The sequence below is a fragment of the Hemibagrus wyckioides genome, linkage group LG11, assembly GCF_019097595.1.
Source record: "Hemibagrus wyckioides isolate EC202008001 linkage group LG11, SWU_Hwy_1.0, whole genome shotgun sequence".
NCBI classification, from domain to species: Eukaryota; Metazoa; Chordata; class Actinopteri; order Siluriformes; family Bagridae; genus Hemibagrus; species Hemibagrus wyckioides.
In genome coordinates, this window is record NC_080720.1 from 34,324,046 (window position 1) to 34,339,503 (window position 15,458).

The 15,458-nt window shown below is 43.8% G+C and overlaps 3 protein-coding genes across 6 annotated transcripts in view; 1 reads left to right on the forward strand and 2 right to left on the reverse strand.

The window, feature by feature from the left end:
• myh11a (myosin, heavy chain 11a, smooth muscle) overlaps positions 1–8,785 on the reverse strand; it is a 55,293-nt gene extending 46,508 nt beyond the window's left edge. For all 3 annotated transcript variants that reach the window (XM_058402644.1, XM_058402643.1, XM_058402641.1), the window contains exons 1-3: positions 8,628–8,785; positions 2,401–2,760; positions 2,077–2,233 (exon numbers count right to left, since the gene is read on the reverse strand). In XM_058402644.1, coding sequence (XP_058258627.1) covers positions 2,077–2,233; positions 2,401–2,739 — 496 coding nt within the window. In that variant the 5' untranslated portion in view covers positions 2,740–2,760; positions 8,628–8,785. The remainder of the gene's footprint in view (positions 1–2,076; positions 2,234–2,400; positions 2,761–8,627) is intronic.
• A 2,483-nt stretch (positions 8,786–11,268) lies between these two features.
• Positions 11,269–12,971, reverse strand: cep20 (centrosomal protein 20). 2 transcript variants are annotated; one of them, XM_058402650.1, is made up of 5 exons: positions 12,903–12,971; positions 11,998–12,195; positions 11,681–11,765; positions 11,518–11,588; positions 11,269–11,380 (listed from the first exon to the last, which is right to left on the reverse strand). In XM_058402650.1, exons 1-4 carry the CDS (start codon positions 12,928–12,930, stop codon positions 11,537–11,539), a joined length of 363 nt encoding a protein of 120 aa, XP_058258633.1. In that variant the 5' UTR covers positions 12,931–12,971; the 3' UTR covers positions 11,269–11,380; positions 11,518–11,536. The 2 variants fall into 2 exon arrangements, with proteins under 2 accessions (XP_058258633.1, XP_058258634.1); XM_058402651.1 differs by having other exon boundaries at positions 11,496–11,588.
• Positions 12,972–13,584: 613 nt separating this feature from the next.
• ube2g2 (ubiquitin-conjugating enzyme E2G 2 (UBC7 homolog, yeast)) lies at positions 13,585–15,458 on the forward strand. Its single transcript, XM_058402649.1, has 6 exons — positions 13,585–13,706; positions 13,896–13,931; positions 14,127–14,172; positions 14,259–14,377; positions 14,497–14,637; positions 14,935–15,458. Exons 1-6 carry the CDS (start codon positions 13,664–13,666, stop codon positions 15,045–15,047), a joined length of 498 nt encoding a protein of 165 aa, XP_058258632.1. The 5' UTR covers positions 13,585–13,663; the 3' UTR covers positions 15,048–15,458.

Genomic DNA, 15,458 nt, shown 5'->3' on the forward strand with positions numbered 1-15,458 from the left:
TCTGTATCAAACTCTGCTGTAAACACACACTCAGAGTGAAGCTGGACAGACATCTACACACACACACAGCCTGTTCACTGCTTTCTTCCTAATTAGGGCACAGAAATGGAATCTGAACACACTGTACCGAGTTTGCACACACACACACACACACACAATGTGAACTTCAATAAAACTGAAGTGTTTAAAACAACACTGAAGTATGTGTGGCTCCCTACACCCTGCACTGTGTCCTGTGTCCACTACACTGCATCATTTGGATATTTGGACAAACTATACAACATCTATACTGACCATGTAAACAACGTTATAACAATGTTATAAGTTTAAACAACTTTAAACCATAAACTCTATAGACTAACATCTATACACTGGACACTGTACATTAACACACAGTACAGTAAAACACTGGACACTGTACATTAACACACAGTACAGTAAAACACTGGACACTGTACATTAACACACAGTACAGTAAAATGCTGGACACTGGACTTTACACCGTGACCCTGACCAGTCCCAGTGCACTAACACTAACAGTTTACTCTTAGTGATCAGAACGTGTGTGTGTGTGTGTGTGTGTGTGAGAGAACACACTCTGCACTGTCTCGAGCTGACACACTAACCACAGTGTGTGAAGTGTGTGAAGATCAGCACATTTACACACCCTCACATGCTTCAGTGTTCACACATGTCACGTGTTAAGCTACACTTCAGAGCGCGCATTAAACACTGCACTGTACCTGCTTTAGTCCACTCAGTGTTCAGCTCTGGGTCAGTGCAGGTGGACCGGGGGTGGGGGATGGGGGGCATCTACTTTAGCACCATGTTGATAAATATGAACTCATCAGTACTGATGCTTATGAACCTGTTATTACTGTCTTATTACACATCTACTGCACATTAACTTGAAACATCAAACCAGCTGTACAGAAAGATGTGTGTGTGAATGTGTGTGTGTGTGTGTGAATGTGTGTGTGTGTGTGAATGTGTGTGTGTGTGTGTGTGTGAATGTGTGCATGTGTGTGTGTGTGCATGTGTGTGTGTAAATGTATGTGTGTGTGTGCATGTGTGCGTGTGTGAATGTGTGTGTGAGTGTGTGCATGTGTGTGTGTGTGAATGTGTGCATGTGTGTGTGTGCATGTGTGTGTAAATGTATGTGTGTGTGTGAATGTGTGTGTGTGTGTGTGTGTGTGCATGTGTGTGTGTAAATGTATGTGTGTGTGTGTGTGTGAGTGAATGTATGTGTGTGTGTGAATGTATGTGTGTGTGTGAATGTGTGTGTGTGTGAATGTGTGTGTGTGTGAATGTGTGTGTGTGCATGTGTGTGTGTGTGAATGTGTGCATGTGTGTGTGTGTGCATGTGTGTGTGTAAATGTATGTGTGTGTGTGAATGCCTGTGTGTGTGTGCATGTGTGCGTGTGTGCATGTGTGCGTGTGTGAATGTGTGTGTGAGTGTGTGCATGTGTGTGTGTGTGAATGTGTGCATGTGTGTGTGTGCATGTGTGTGTAAATGTATGTGTGTGTGTGAATGTGTGTGTGTGTGTGTGTGCATGTGTGTGTGCATGTGTGTGTGTAAATGTATGTGTGTGTGTGTGTGTGTGTGTGAGTGAATGTATGTGTGTGTGCCTGTGTGTGTGTGTGCATGTGTGCATGTGTGAATGTATGTGTGTGTGCATGTGTGTGTGTGTGAATGTGTGTGTGTGTGTGTGTGTGTGAATGTATGTGTGTGTGCCTGTGTGTGTGTGTGCATGTGTGCATGTGTGAATGTATGTGTGTGTGCATGTGTGTGTGTGTGTGTGAATGTGTGTGTGTGTGTGTGAATGTATGTGTGTGTGCCTGTGTGTGTGTGCATGTGTGTGTGCCTGTGTGTGTGTGTGTGAATGTGTGTGCATGTGTGTGTGTGTGTGTGTGTGTGTGTGAATGTGTGTGTGTGTGTGCATGTGTGTGTGTGAATGTGTGTGTGTGTGAATGTATGTGTGTGTGCCTGTGTGTGTGTGTGTGCATGTGTGTGTGTGTGTGAATGTGAGTGTGTGTGAATGTGTGTGTGTGTGAATGTGTGTGTGTGTGTGTTACCCTGCATCATGTTCCTGTAGGCATTGTCGGTGATGGAGTAGATGTGTGGAGGAACCTCATGGCGTTTCTTGCCCTTGTACATGTCGATGATCTTCTCTGAGTAAATTGGCAGCATTTTGTAAGGATTCACTACAACACAGAAGAGACCAGAATACGTCTACACACACACACACACACACGCACACACACACACACGCACACACACACACACACACAGAATGTTTAGCTTGATGAGGTGTTATGAGTTGCTTTGGAGAGGTTTTACTTCTCCTTATGTAATGTGTTGATGTATTGAGGGGTGTGTGTGTGTGTGTGTGTATTTACATAGATGAGGCCGGAGAAGTATCTCTCACGCAGGTTGTGGAGAACAGATGCTTCATTGAGGCATGTGAGCTCAGCCATGTCCTCCACCTTACTGAACTTGGGCGGGTTCATCTTCTGTACATCATCCTTGTTGACGGTGATCTTTTTGCCGTTGTCCATCAGCTCCACCAGCACCTCGTCGCCCTTCTCCTCCTTCATACTGGCCGCCTCAAAGCCATGTTTCTCTGATGGAACCCACACCAGCTTCTTGGCGGCCCAGTCGGCCTGCGCCACCGGGCTGTTGAAGAAGTCTTTATCGGCAAAGAGGAACTTCTCATCCTCGCTCAGGGTCTTACTCATCCTGCCGTCGGGTCGGGACAGCTGCAGAGACCCATCAATAAAACTTCAGTGCTGTGTGTACATTATCTCTCTCTCTCTCTCTCTCTCTCTCTCTCTCACACACACACACACATTGTGGACAGACTGAAGAAGCTTTACATGTAAATCAGTCATGTGCACTTTAACATTATCTACTTACATAAACATGATACTGTGCTTTGTAAATTCTTTGCTACTGTGCACCGTACAGCCCCCTGTCTGTCTCCATCTGCCCCCTGAGCATCACACTTGTATGTGTTTGTGCTGCAAACTATTTCCACGCACTCTTCCTCACACAGTTGTACAGAAGCTGTGTGTGTGTGTGTGTGTGTGTGTGGAGCTTTACAGTTTGACTGGACCTCAGAGTCTAGTCCCTGCTCCAGCATGACCATGTCCCTGTGCACAAAGCAGCTCCATGAAGACATGGTGTGGAGGTGAAGGTTGGGGTGAAGAACCGGAGTGTCCTGCACAGAGCCCTGACTCTGACTCAACCCCACTGACCACCCACTGACCACCTTGGGGATGAACTGAATATCACTAAACATTCAATTTAATTTTATTTGAACACAAAACAACTTTAGATAAATCAGAATATAAATTTTACATTTATAAATTTATCCTTTATGAGGAGGACAGAGGTGATGATATGAGGAAGGAACCCTGAGAGAAACCAGACTGAAAAGTCTGACAACAGAAAGTGTGATCATAAATCATTACTCTTCTAGTGGACTATAGCTTCAAAAAGTGCAGCTGTGGAATCAGGAGCTCATCACTCTGAGCCTCAGAAATATCTCTGACTTCATTAGAGTTTAACTTCAAGTCTGAGTTGTGGTATTAACTCCTCAGTGATGGAGACCTGAGCGTGAGCTGTTCTTAGTGAATGTAGTTCTGAGACTATTAAAGGAAGAACATCCACAGTCATCTTCATGGTGTGTGTGTGTGTGGAACTGTCCAGTCATCTTCATGGTGTGTGTGTGTGTGGAACTGTCCAGTCATCTTCATGGTGTGTGTGTGTGGAACTGTCCAGTCATCTTCATGGTGTGTGTGTGTGGAACTGTCCAGTCATCTTCATGGTGTGTGTGTGTGGAACTGTCCAGTCATCTTCATGGTGTGTGTGTGTGGAACTGTCCAGTCATCTTCATGGTGTGTGTGTGTGGAACTGTCCAGTCATCTTCATGGTGTGTGTGTGTGGAACTGTCCAGTCATCTTCATGGTGTGTGTGTGTGGAACTGTCCAGTCATCTTCATGGTGTGTGTGTGTGGAACTGTCCAGTCATCTTCATGGTGTGTGTGTGTGGAACTGTCCAGTCATCTTCATGGTGTGTGTGTGTGGAACTGTCCAGTCATCTTCATGGTGTGTGTGTGTGGAACTGTCCAGTCATCTTCATGGTGTGTGTGTGTGGAACTGTCCAGTCATCTTCATGGTGTGTGTGTGTGGAACTGTCCAGTCATCTTCATGGTGTGTGTGTGTGGAACTGTCCAGTCATCTTCATGGTGTGTGTGTGTGGAACTGTCCAGTCATCTTCATGGTGTGTGTGTGTGGAACTGTCCAGTCATCTTCATGGTGTGTGTGTGTGTGGAACTGTCCAGTCATCTTCATGGTGTGTGTGTGTGTGGAACTGTCCAGTCATCTTCATGGTGTGTGTGTGTGTGGAACTGTCCAGTCATCTTCATGGTGTGTGTGTGTGTGGAACTGTCCAGTCATCTTCATGGTGTGTGTGTGTGTGGAACTGTCCAGTCATCTTCATGGTGTGTGTGTGTGTGGAACTGTCCAGTCATCTTCATGGTGTGTGTGTGTGTGGAACTGTCCAGTCATCTTCATGGTGTGTGTGTGTGGAACTGTCCAGTCATCTTCATGGTGTGTGTGTGTGTGGAACTGTCCAGTCATCTTCATGGTGTGTGTGTGTGTGGAACTGTCCAGTCATCTTCATGGTGTGTGTGTGTGTGGAACTGTCCAGTCATCTTCATGGTGTGTGTGTGTGGAACTGTCCAGTCATCTTCATGGTGTGTGTGTGTGGAACTGTCCAGTCATCTTCATGGTGTGTGTGTGTGGAACTGTCCAGTCATCTTCATGGTGTGTGTGTGTGGAACTGTCCAGTCATCTTCATGGTGTGTGTGTGTGGAACTGTCCAGTCATCTTCATGGTGTGTGTGTGTGGAACTGTCCAGTCATCTTCATGGTGTGTGTGTGTGGAACTGTCCAGTCATCTTCATGGTGTGTGTGTGTGGAACTGTCCAGTCATCTTCATGGTGTGTGTGTGTGTCTGTGTTGAAGCCAACCTCAGCAGCGTTCTCTCTGCTTATGAGCGTGGTGTGTAGAGCGTCATATTAATTGGAGAAAATCGGATTAAGTGTCAAACACACACACGCACGCACATACACACACACACACACACACACACACACACACGCACGCGCACACACACACACACACACAAACGTGAAGATCACTGAAAACTAGCAGTCTATTTGCTAACAGTTAAAGACCAAACCTACACGTGATTTTCTCCTACAGTTAATGGCGCAGTGTGTCACATAGCTCTAATTACACATGAACTCTTGGCGTGTTCCAGACGCCTCGTTACATGTTTCCTCATCTTATAGACGGTGAGATAAACATCTCATGTATGACAAAATCCCTGAGTGATGAGGGGAAGGAGTTAACGCTAGCTTTAGCGTGCACTATCCTGTGGGAATCTGAGCCGCGGGGTTTGATGGGAGATTAAAGTAACTCAGCGATGCCATCGCCCACTGCACAATTCCCACAATTCCCAGTGGAGCCCAAGTTTAGGTCTGAGAACTGCTGCTGGGAAACAAGACAACAGGACCGACCCGTCTCTCACTTCCCCTACACCCTACCCCATACACTCACTGTAGAAGGTAGCCATGTTGACATGAGGATGGTGTGTGTATGTTGCAGCCATGTTTCCTGCAGGCGTGTATAAGTGCCGAGGTTCAGTCGCGTGCTGCGATGCCCTTATAAGGCCAAGTGAGTGTGGAGTTAAACATCCGAGAGACTGAATGAGCAAACACACTCCTTATAGGGAAGAGTTATTCACCATGAGCACACACACACACACACACACACAGCATTTATCCTGAAATGATAACACAGGAACAGCAGAAGGGTGGAGGAGCAACACACACAAACATACACTGAAGAGACCGTGTCTTCGGACAAGATACTGTGTGTGTGTGTGTGTGTGTGTGTGTGTGAGAGAGAGAGAGAGAGAGAGAGAGAGAGAGAGAGAGAAGAGAGAGAGAGAGAAGAGAGAGAGAGGAGAGAGAGAGAGAGAGGGATTCAAACAGCTGGCACTTATTTAAACATTCTGAATGCTGAACCATTTAAACACACACACACACACACACACACATACGCTTGTGGGAAAAAGATCCTGAATGATTCAGTTAACAAATGTTTCATCGTTTGGTCAGTTGTGTGGTCAGTTCATGTAATGTTAAACTAATAGATTTTATTCCACTTTAACTCAGTGATGGTTTTTACTGTCTCTGATTATAAACTGAATTTATTTCATGTTTCTGGCTCAAACTTTTACAAACACACTTAAATAAATCTAAAGAAGTCTCCTATAAATGTACAGAGTTTATGTGTGGGTCAGAATGTTGATACACGAGGAACATGATGAGAACCTGTTAGTGAGAATCTGAGAGACTCGAAATAAACAAAGTGTTTTGTGATAAAAAGGGCGGAGCTTCCTGCATCCTCTAATCATTTTAAAGGAGTTTGAGTTCAGCTTCTGAGACTCGTGTAGTTTTGTGGTGAAGTTCAATGTTATGTGCAGTTCTGCTCTGCGGCGCTTTGGCCTAATGCCTAGAAAACTTGGCCGTTTGACCCCCTGGTCCTGTGAAAAGCTCCATCTGTCTTCTCTCCTCCTTCTCATCCCTCTTTTCAATACAAATCCCTTTTTTCTGCCACCGAGTTTATTTTACGGTTTATAGAGAATAGATACAACATGCTAACTCTACTAGCATTCAACGTTCCACGATTTTTCTTGTAATGTAAAACTCCATAATTCCAGGACATGATCAGATTATTTTTCATCCAGTCATTTCAGATCACTCTCAAAGCTCCAATCTGACAACAGCTGACTTCTCAGAGTGTGTTAGCTTCATGAGGGGATTAGCATAAGTTCAGATACCACGAGCTAGAACATGAACTCTGATAAACCTCAGGCGGTGAACATTAACCTCCTAAAGTCCAGCTTTCATCCCTTACACTCAGAACGTTAAGATTTTAAGACACAATGAGATTTATTAGCTATGAATTAGTGTAGCAATTAGCATCAAACCCGAGCTAATGGCTGGAACAGTTCCTCAGTCTGATGCTACAGAGCGTGTGGTCTGATGTTCGTCCAGATCACCCTCACAGCTTTATGAGGGACGTTATGAGGAAAAATAAAGATGAGAAGGAAGCAGAGATCACTGAATTCTCTGTGAGCACATGTAGCTAACACAGTTAGCTCACCTTGCTAATCTAATCAGAGAACGAAGCGATATGAAACTGAGCACATAACACACACATCACACGTGACTGTCACGCTCATTAGTGCATCCTTTAATTTGAGTTTATCTCTTATCTTTAGAAGCTAACTAAAGCTCCCACTGATTCTCATCAGAACTACTAAAGAGGCCACACCCACACGAGAGACTCCTCACAATAAAAGTAGAACCAATTATCAATCATGAAAATTAGTTCAAATCCTGATTGGAGTTTTAACAAATTTTATCAAAGCTGATATTTAAATATAACATTAAACAAATCTGATTCACTGTTTAATCAAGTCACCTAAGATTTCCTTCAGACCTTTATTCTGTAATCCAGGAGGACATGTGGGACAGACAGACAGGTGGACAGAGAGAGACAGAGAGACAGACAGGTGGACAGAGACAAACAGACAGGTGGACAGAGACAGACAAACAGGTGGACAGAGACAGACAGACAGACAGGTGATGTGTTTACTCCTGCAGTAACTGTACGCTCACATCACACACACACACCACTGTGTACTCTGTGAGAAATGTCTGTGAACTGAAGTGTAAAAGTTTTTCTACTTCCTGCTTCCTGTTTCTTAGACTGAAGATGTAAAGTAAAAAAAAAACAGCCCAGAGGTGAAGCCTGCTACTGAAGCAGAAAAAATTGGGTTTGTTAGAGACCTTTGCTACAGCGCATGACTCTGTATGTGTGTGTGTGTGTGTGTGTGTGTGTGTGTGTGTGTGTGTGCTGTTTACCACATCACTCAACAGAATGCAGCATTGTGTGACCATATTAGGAGAACAGGAAACTCTTTGGTTAGTTATGCTCAATCATTTCATCTGTCACACAATGAACAGAGTTTCTTCCACCATTTCCTCAAAAAACTTCATCTTTTATAACAGTTTTATATTCTACTTCTGCACAGAGAACTCTCTAACACACACACACACACACTGTAGCATTATCATATTAATTATCAAAGTTTTAAAACAGACCTATACAATGAAATTAAATTAAATATAAAGAAAAAAAAAACACTAACTGTAAAACAGGACTGTGTGTGTGTCTGTGTTCTTCACTGAAAGCAACTTAAACCCAAATTTACACAAAAGCCTGTGATGTTATAGCATATTACAGATCGATCTCTCTCTCTCACACACACACACACAGCTTATAAACCTTTACTGCACAATAGTGCAGATTAATCTGCACATGAACGCATTACATTGACTTTTCAATCAGAAGTGTGTGTAGGAGCAGCTACACCGTCAGTGTGCAGTGAGACAGTGAGTGTGTAGTTATCTGCAGTTCAGTAAATTACAGCTCTAACAGGAAGTGCAGAGTGGTTTTAAAGTAAAATGTGTTACAGGTACTTACAGGTGTTGGATGAAGGTGGTCTGTGGAGGATGTGGAGGATGAGCTTCACACAGCTGTAATTTGGAGACTCTGAGTGAGAAACTCCGACAGAGAGCAGTCCAAATTACAGCAAATATCTATCTGCACTTCATTTAAACTAGCAGGGAGGAGGGGCTAAGAGCAAAGGGGCGGGGCTACAGCCAGAAAGCTCATGATTGTGCAGAGTGTGTGCAAAAGAAATAGAGGAGCAGCAGATCACTATTACCTTCATCATCTCACTGAGAGACTGTTACATACCCCCACCTAACACCACACCACTAATACCCCCACCTAACACCACACCACTAATACTCCCACCTAACACCACACCACTAATACCCCCACCTAACACCACACCACTAATAACCCCACCTAACACCACACCACTAATACCCCCACCTAACACCACACCACTAATACCCCCACCTAACACCACACCACTAATACCCCCACGTAACACCACATCACTAATACCCCCACCTAACACCACACCACTAATACCCCCACCTAACACCTCACCACAAATACCCCCACCTAACACCACACCACTAATACCCCCACCTAACACCTCACCACAAATACCCCCACCTAACACCACTAATACCCCCACCTAACACCACACCACTAATACCCCCACCTAACACCACACCACTAATACCCCCATCTAACACCACACCACTAATACCCCCACGTAACACCACATCACTAAAAACACCCCCTAACACCACACCACTAATACCCCCATCTAACACCTCACCACAAATACCCCCACCTAACACCACACCACAAATACCCCCACCTAACACCACACCACTAATACCCCCCCCTAACACCACACCACTAATACCCCCACCTAACACCACACCACTAATACCCCCATCTAACACCACACCACTAATACCCCCACCTAACACCACTAATACCCCCACCTAACACCACACCACTAATACCCCCACCTAACACCACATCACTAATACCCCCACCTAACACCACACCACTAATACCCCCACGTAACACCACACCACTAATACCCCCACGTAACACCACATCACTAATACCCCCACCTAACACCACACCACTAATACCCCCACCTAACACCACACCACTAATACCCCCATCTAACACCTCACCACAAATACCCCCACCTAACACCACTAATACCCCCACCTAACACCACACCACTAATACCCCCACCTAACACCACACCACTAATACCCCCATCTAACACCACACCACTAATAGCCCCACCTAACACCACACCACTAATACCCCCACCTAACACCACACCACTAATACCCCCACCTAACACCACACCACTAATACCCCCACCTAACACCACACCACTAATACCCCCACGTAACACCACACCACAAATACCCCCATCTAACACCACATCACTAATACCCCCATCTAATAACACACCACTAATACCCCCATCTAATACCCCATCTAACACCACAGCACTAATACCCCCACATAATACCCCATAATACTCCATCATGTAGACATGGGAGTGTAATGTGGTGTTTATTACAGTCTGCATTTTTCACTTCACCTTCTCCCAACATGGCCAACAGTGCAGTTATCTACAGAGGAATCCCATACAGAGTGAGGGAGATTCCCTCTAACACACACTGCACACACTCACAGCCTTTTTGGGTACACACACACACACACACACACACATTCCCACAGCTCCAATGGAACTTCCTATAAAAGGACAACCTCCTCCAGTGCACCATAAATCACCATGGAGCTGCCTGATGATGTTTCCATCAAAGCTAATGTACTCAGAAAACACACAGAAAGTCAGACACACACAGACACACACACACACACACAAAACTGCAGCTCAGACTCTGCTCTACATCAAGACCCTACTAGATAGCTGAAGAAACAGAAAGAGAGGGAGGGTGGGGGAGAGAGGGAGAGAGAGAGAGAGAGAGAGAGAGAGAGAGAGAGAGAGAGAGATGTACAGTTCCATATAAGGTCAGTATAGTCTGGAATCTGCAGCATAGTGTGTGTGTTTATAGTGTTTAAAGTAAAGCTCAGTGTGACTAAATATGGCTCAACAAGATTTGGGCTTGATGTTTACTAACCTGTAAGCAATGAATGCAACACACACACACACACACACACAAACAAAATAGCTGCTGCTTGTGTACAGAAACTCACCTTGAATTAGATGCAAAAATTATACTTAAACTATCAATATTAAGGATAAAGTTTTTATTTGCTTAATTATTGAAACTCTATCTATTTGATGCAGTGTTTAATTTCATCATTAATTACTGAGCTGATTTTCTCTTAATACTGTGTGTAGTAAAGTGCAAGTTAAGAAGAATTCAAAACCTGTGATTACTATAATAGTGTGTGTGTGTTCATGTATTTCTTTACTTTAATAAATAAATAAATAAATAAATAACACTCTAGAGTAATGACTTCATTAAAAAAAGACGAAAACGGCGAGTCTGAAACAGCCTCAGAGTTAACAGCAGTGCCACTCTGTGGCCATACAAAGAACTGCAGAGTCACTACACCCAACACAACAATATCTCTCTCTCTCTCTCTCTCACACACACACACACACACACACACACACACACACACAAAATGAAAAGGATCATAAGAAAATGTTTTATTATTGGTACACTTCAACATGTGAACAATAATAATTTAATGGTGTTGTGACATGACCCGTTGTCATGTGACTTCCTGTTATCATGTCCTCGGCCCTGGAAATCAATTTGTAAATGATTAGAGATGAATAATTAAATAAGTAGAGGTTGTGTGTGTTTGGAAGTGTCTCTCAGTGACAGGTGGGTTGATGAATCGTGTGTGTGTTTTTACCTGTCTGTAAGAAGGTTTTTACCTGTCTGTCTTTCTTCCTTTCATGCTCCATCCTCTTTCAGAAAGTGAGAGATGACTCCATATAGCAGAGGACTACCATCACACACACACACACACACACACACACCAAATTGACCTCAGGACCTCAATGTGTGTGTGGGGGGGGGGGTGTAATACACACTCACAGTGTCCTGGTGCTTGGCTCTTCTACAATGTTCAGTTCCCTGGCGATAAATCTTCGATCCAGCGGAACATCCTGCTGTCCTGACTCTACATACACACACATTACACATGCATTATCATCCCTCTACCACACAAATACACTCACAGACAGCTGTGATTGGTGAAGGTCAGTGAGAGTGACAGGTAATAGAGAGCAGACTCCTCCCACCCACACAGCAGGATGGTTACATTCACTTGGACTCCAGCTTATAGATGGCTGTGACATCATCACCATTCAACATATCACTGCCACCTGTCTTACAAGTGAGCATGTATATACCTGCGATGAGCACAGACTCTGTGTGATGGTACTTGTGGAACTTGAGGTACTCGCGGATCAGCTCGTTAATCAGCAGCGTCTCTCGGCTCGGTGAGGGGCGTGCCTCGCTCGGGTCATCTAACGCCCTGAACACCTCCGCCCTCATCCTCGCTCTGAGCTGTGTGAGCACGCCTCGTGCCTCCAATGTCTCCTTCAGGGCTGCAACACACACGCGCACACACACACACACACACGCGCACACACACACACACACACACACACGGAGTAATTTCATATTAGTGATGTGTATAATCACTTCACAGAGTAGGGCAAAGTGTTAAGTGCTGAGACTCTGCTGGACTCCACCTGAAGGGAGAATGAATAATAACCAGTACTGCTGCATCAGAACACTACAAACACACACACACACACACACACACACAGACAGACAGACACACACACACAGACAGACAGACACACACACACAGACAGACAGACAGAACTCCTGTACTCAGTGTGTGTTGTGGGTTTAATATTTTTGTTTCAAAGATTATTCTGTTGTTTGAATGTTTAATTACTCTGTAAAATTATTTTGAAGAGGATTTTAGCGGACAGAGACTATTTAGAATTTTTATCGCCTCGTTTTATTAACTTTAACCAAAACATGCTCTTTATCAGTCAATAGGGTTAGGATCTGTAGCTTAGCTTAGCCACCTCTCTCAGGCTAACGGTTGCTAACAGATGAGGAAATTTAGCTTGTTTCCAAAACATTAACAGTCGGACTTAGCAACATTAGAATTGACGTTTTCAGACTCGCAGTCTGTTAGCGCATGTGTATTATTCAGTGGATAATTAGTGACTGATAAAACTGTACGCTAAAGTTATTAAAATGTGGTCATTAATATAAAAGTAAAGTTTAAACTCACCGCTCTTCAAGTCTGTGATAGACGCCATTGTGTTGTTATGGGTTGCCAGATTTGTATTTAATGTTCTTCCTAATTTATTTATTTTTTTCTCTCTCACACCCAGAGGGGTTTAATGTTCTGGTCTTATAAATATTACTACACAAGTCCAGAAAATCCAGTGGGTTTTTTTCTTGTGTTTTGCAAAATATCAAAAGTTGTTGAAATGCATGATTTATGTGAATGACTACATAGGAACAATATTCACTAAAATATAAGTTTATTTGTCATGTACAAAGGTCAGTGACAGTTTGTACAATTAAATGCTTAGGTGAAGCTCAGGCAAACTTCAGCAATAATTTAAGCAAAATAAAAAATAAAACGCTTAAGAAGAGTCATATTATTTACAGTAAATGGATACGTGTGCATATTTATTTAAATATTATTATTATATCAAGGTAGTTAATGGAAGGTGTTAAACGTGTAAAACATACGTGTGTAAGTAGCACGTGAGTGCAGAAGTACTGATGACTGTGTCGGTGTGTCTGACCTCATATCATTCAAAAATTTTATTTTGAACATAGAATGTTTGTACACTGAACATATTCGTATATTATTGTTAAGTAAAAAAAAAACTTATGTTCATGTTCAATCTGGCAACCGTCTCTTTCTCCATCTCTGAGCCTGAGACGTATTCTTTTCCCGGAAGCAGACGTCACGCGTCACATTGCCACTTCCGGTTGCCTTCCGTAGCTGACGTACAGGTGGACGTGTATGAAGCTGCGATGGCAGGAACAGCGTTAAAAAGACTAATGGCGGAATATAAACGTAAGAGACCTAATACTATCTTTATCTAGTGAGCGGCTAGCTAGTTAGGCTAGGCTAAGATATGCTAGGCTAATCTGCTAGGTGTGTGTGAGACTTCGGGCTTAATTTCGGAAGGTGTGTAAATAATGAAGAGATAATCTCTCTCTCTCTCCCTCTCCCTCTGTGTGTGTGTGTCTTTTTCATCCTCAGAACTCACTCTGAATCCTCCAGAAGGCATCGTCGCAGGTAAAACACCACTGCTGACCCACACACACACACACACACACACAAGCAAGAAGCAGCTGTTTTTGCTTCTGCGGTCATCTTTATCTGTTAGTCACTGACCATTTACCAGCCCATCACCACACCTTAATGCAAGTGTGACCTGAGTCTCTGAGTTCTTTGTGTGTGTCCTTCTGTTAATGTGTGTGTGTGTGACAGGTCCTGTGAATGAAGAGAACTTCTTTGAGTGGGAAGCATTAATCATGTGAGTACACACACACACACATTACCTTAACTTACTACTGCACACAGTTAGTGGACACTTGTTAATGTGTATATGTGTGTGTGTAGGGGACCAGAAGACACATGTTTTGAGGGTGGTGTGTTTCCGGCTCTCCTCAGTTTCCCGTCTGATTATCCACTCAGTCCTCCAAAGATGAAGTTCACCTGTGACATGTTTCACCCCAACAGTGAGTTACCTGTCTGTCTCTCTGTCTGTCTCACACACACTGACACAGTAATAACACTGCAGATCTACATTGAACCAGCATAGAAAAAACTGTGTGTGTGTGTGTGTGTGCACGCTCAGTTTACCCAGATGGCCGTGTCTGTATCTCGATCCTTCACGCCCCTGGTGACGATCCAATGGGGTATGAGAGCAGTGCTGAGAGATGGAGTCCTGTACAGAGTGTGGAGAAAATCTTACTGAGTGTCATAAGCATGCTCGCAGGTACACACACACAGATTATTACCTGCTGTGACAGTGTGTGTGGTGTGGGCAGTGGTAGCTCAAGTGGTTAAAGTTCTGGGCTGTTAATTGGCAGGTTGGGGCTCAAGCCCAAGCTGCCCCTGTTGGGCCCCTGAGCAAGGCCTTAATAATCTGTGCACTTCATCATTACTGACCCTGCACTCTGACCACAACTTACACAGCTGGGATATGTCGAAAGAATTTTAAGTGAATAGATCATTGTATTAGCTAGCTCAGATCAACACTGTTTCACCTTAGTGATGTGTGTTTGTGTCACAGAGCCGAATGATGAGAGCGGGGCAAATGTCGACGCCTCGAAGATGTGGAGAGAGGACAGAGGCCAGTTCAACAGACTTGCCAAGAAGATTGTCCGGAAATCCCTCGGGCTCTAACAAACAAACACACACACACACAGAGCACTTTATCTGAGCCGAGCTTTTCTTCTCCTTCATTGAACTGATGGACAGATGTAGAAGCGCTCTTCCTCCCCATGTTCTTCAGATTGGTCATCTTCTGTGAAGAAGATGGAGTGATGCAGGAGAAATGATGATGAGGAACAGACTGAAGAAGACGCAGTGTTTCTTTCTTTAGATTTATTTTTCTCAGAGTCTGACATACAGTTTTAGTTTAATGCTGCCTTATTAAGAGCCCCTGAGGGATTGTGGGTAATGAGAGAGATTGAGGGATTGTGGGTAATGAGTGTTTTGCTATAAAAGCATGTTACAGTTTAATTTGTTTAAAGGATTTTGTTGATTTGTTTTTCTGCAGTGACAATATGCACCAATAAAACCACCTGAACCATC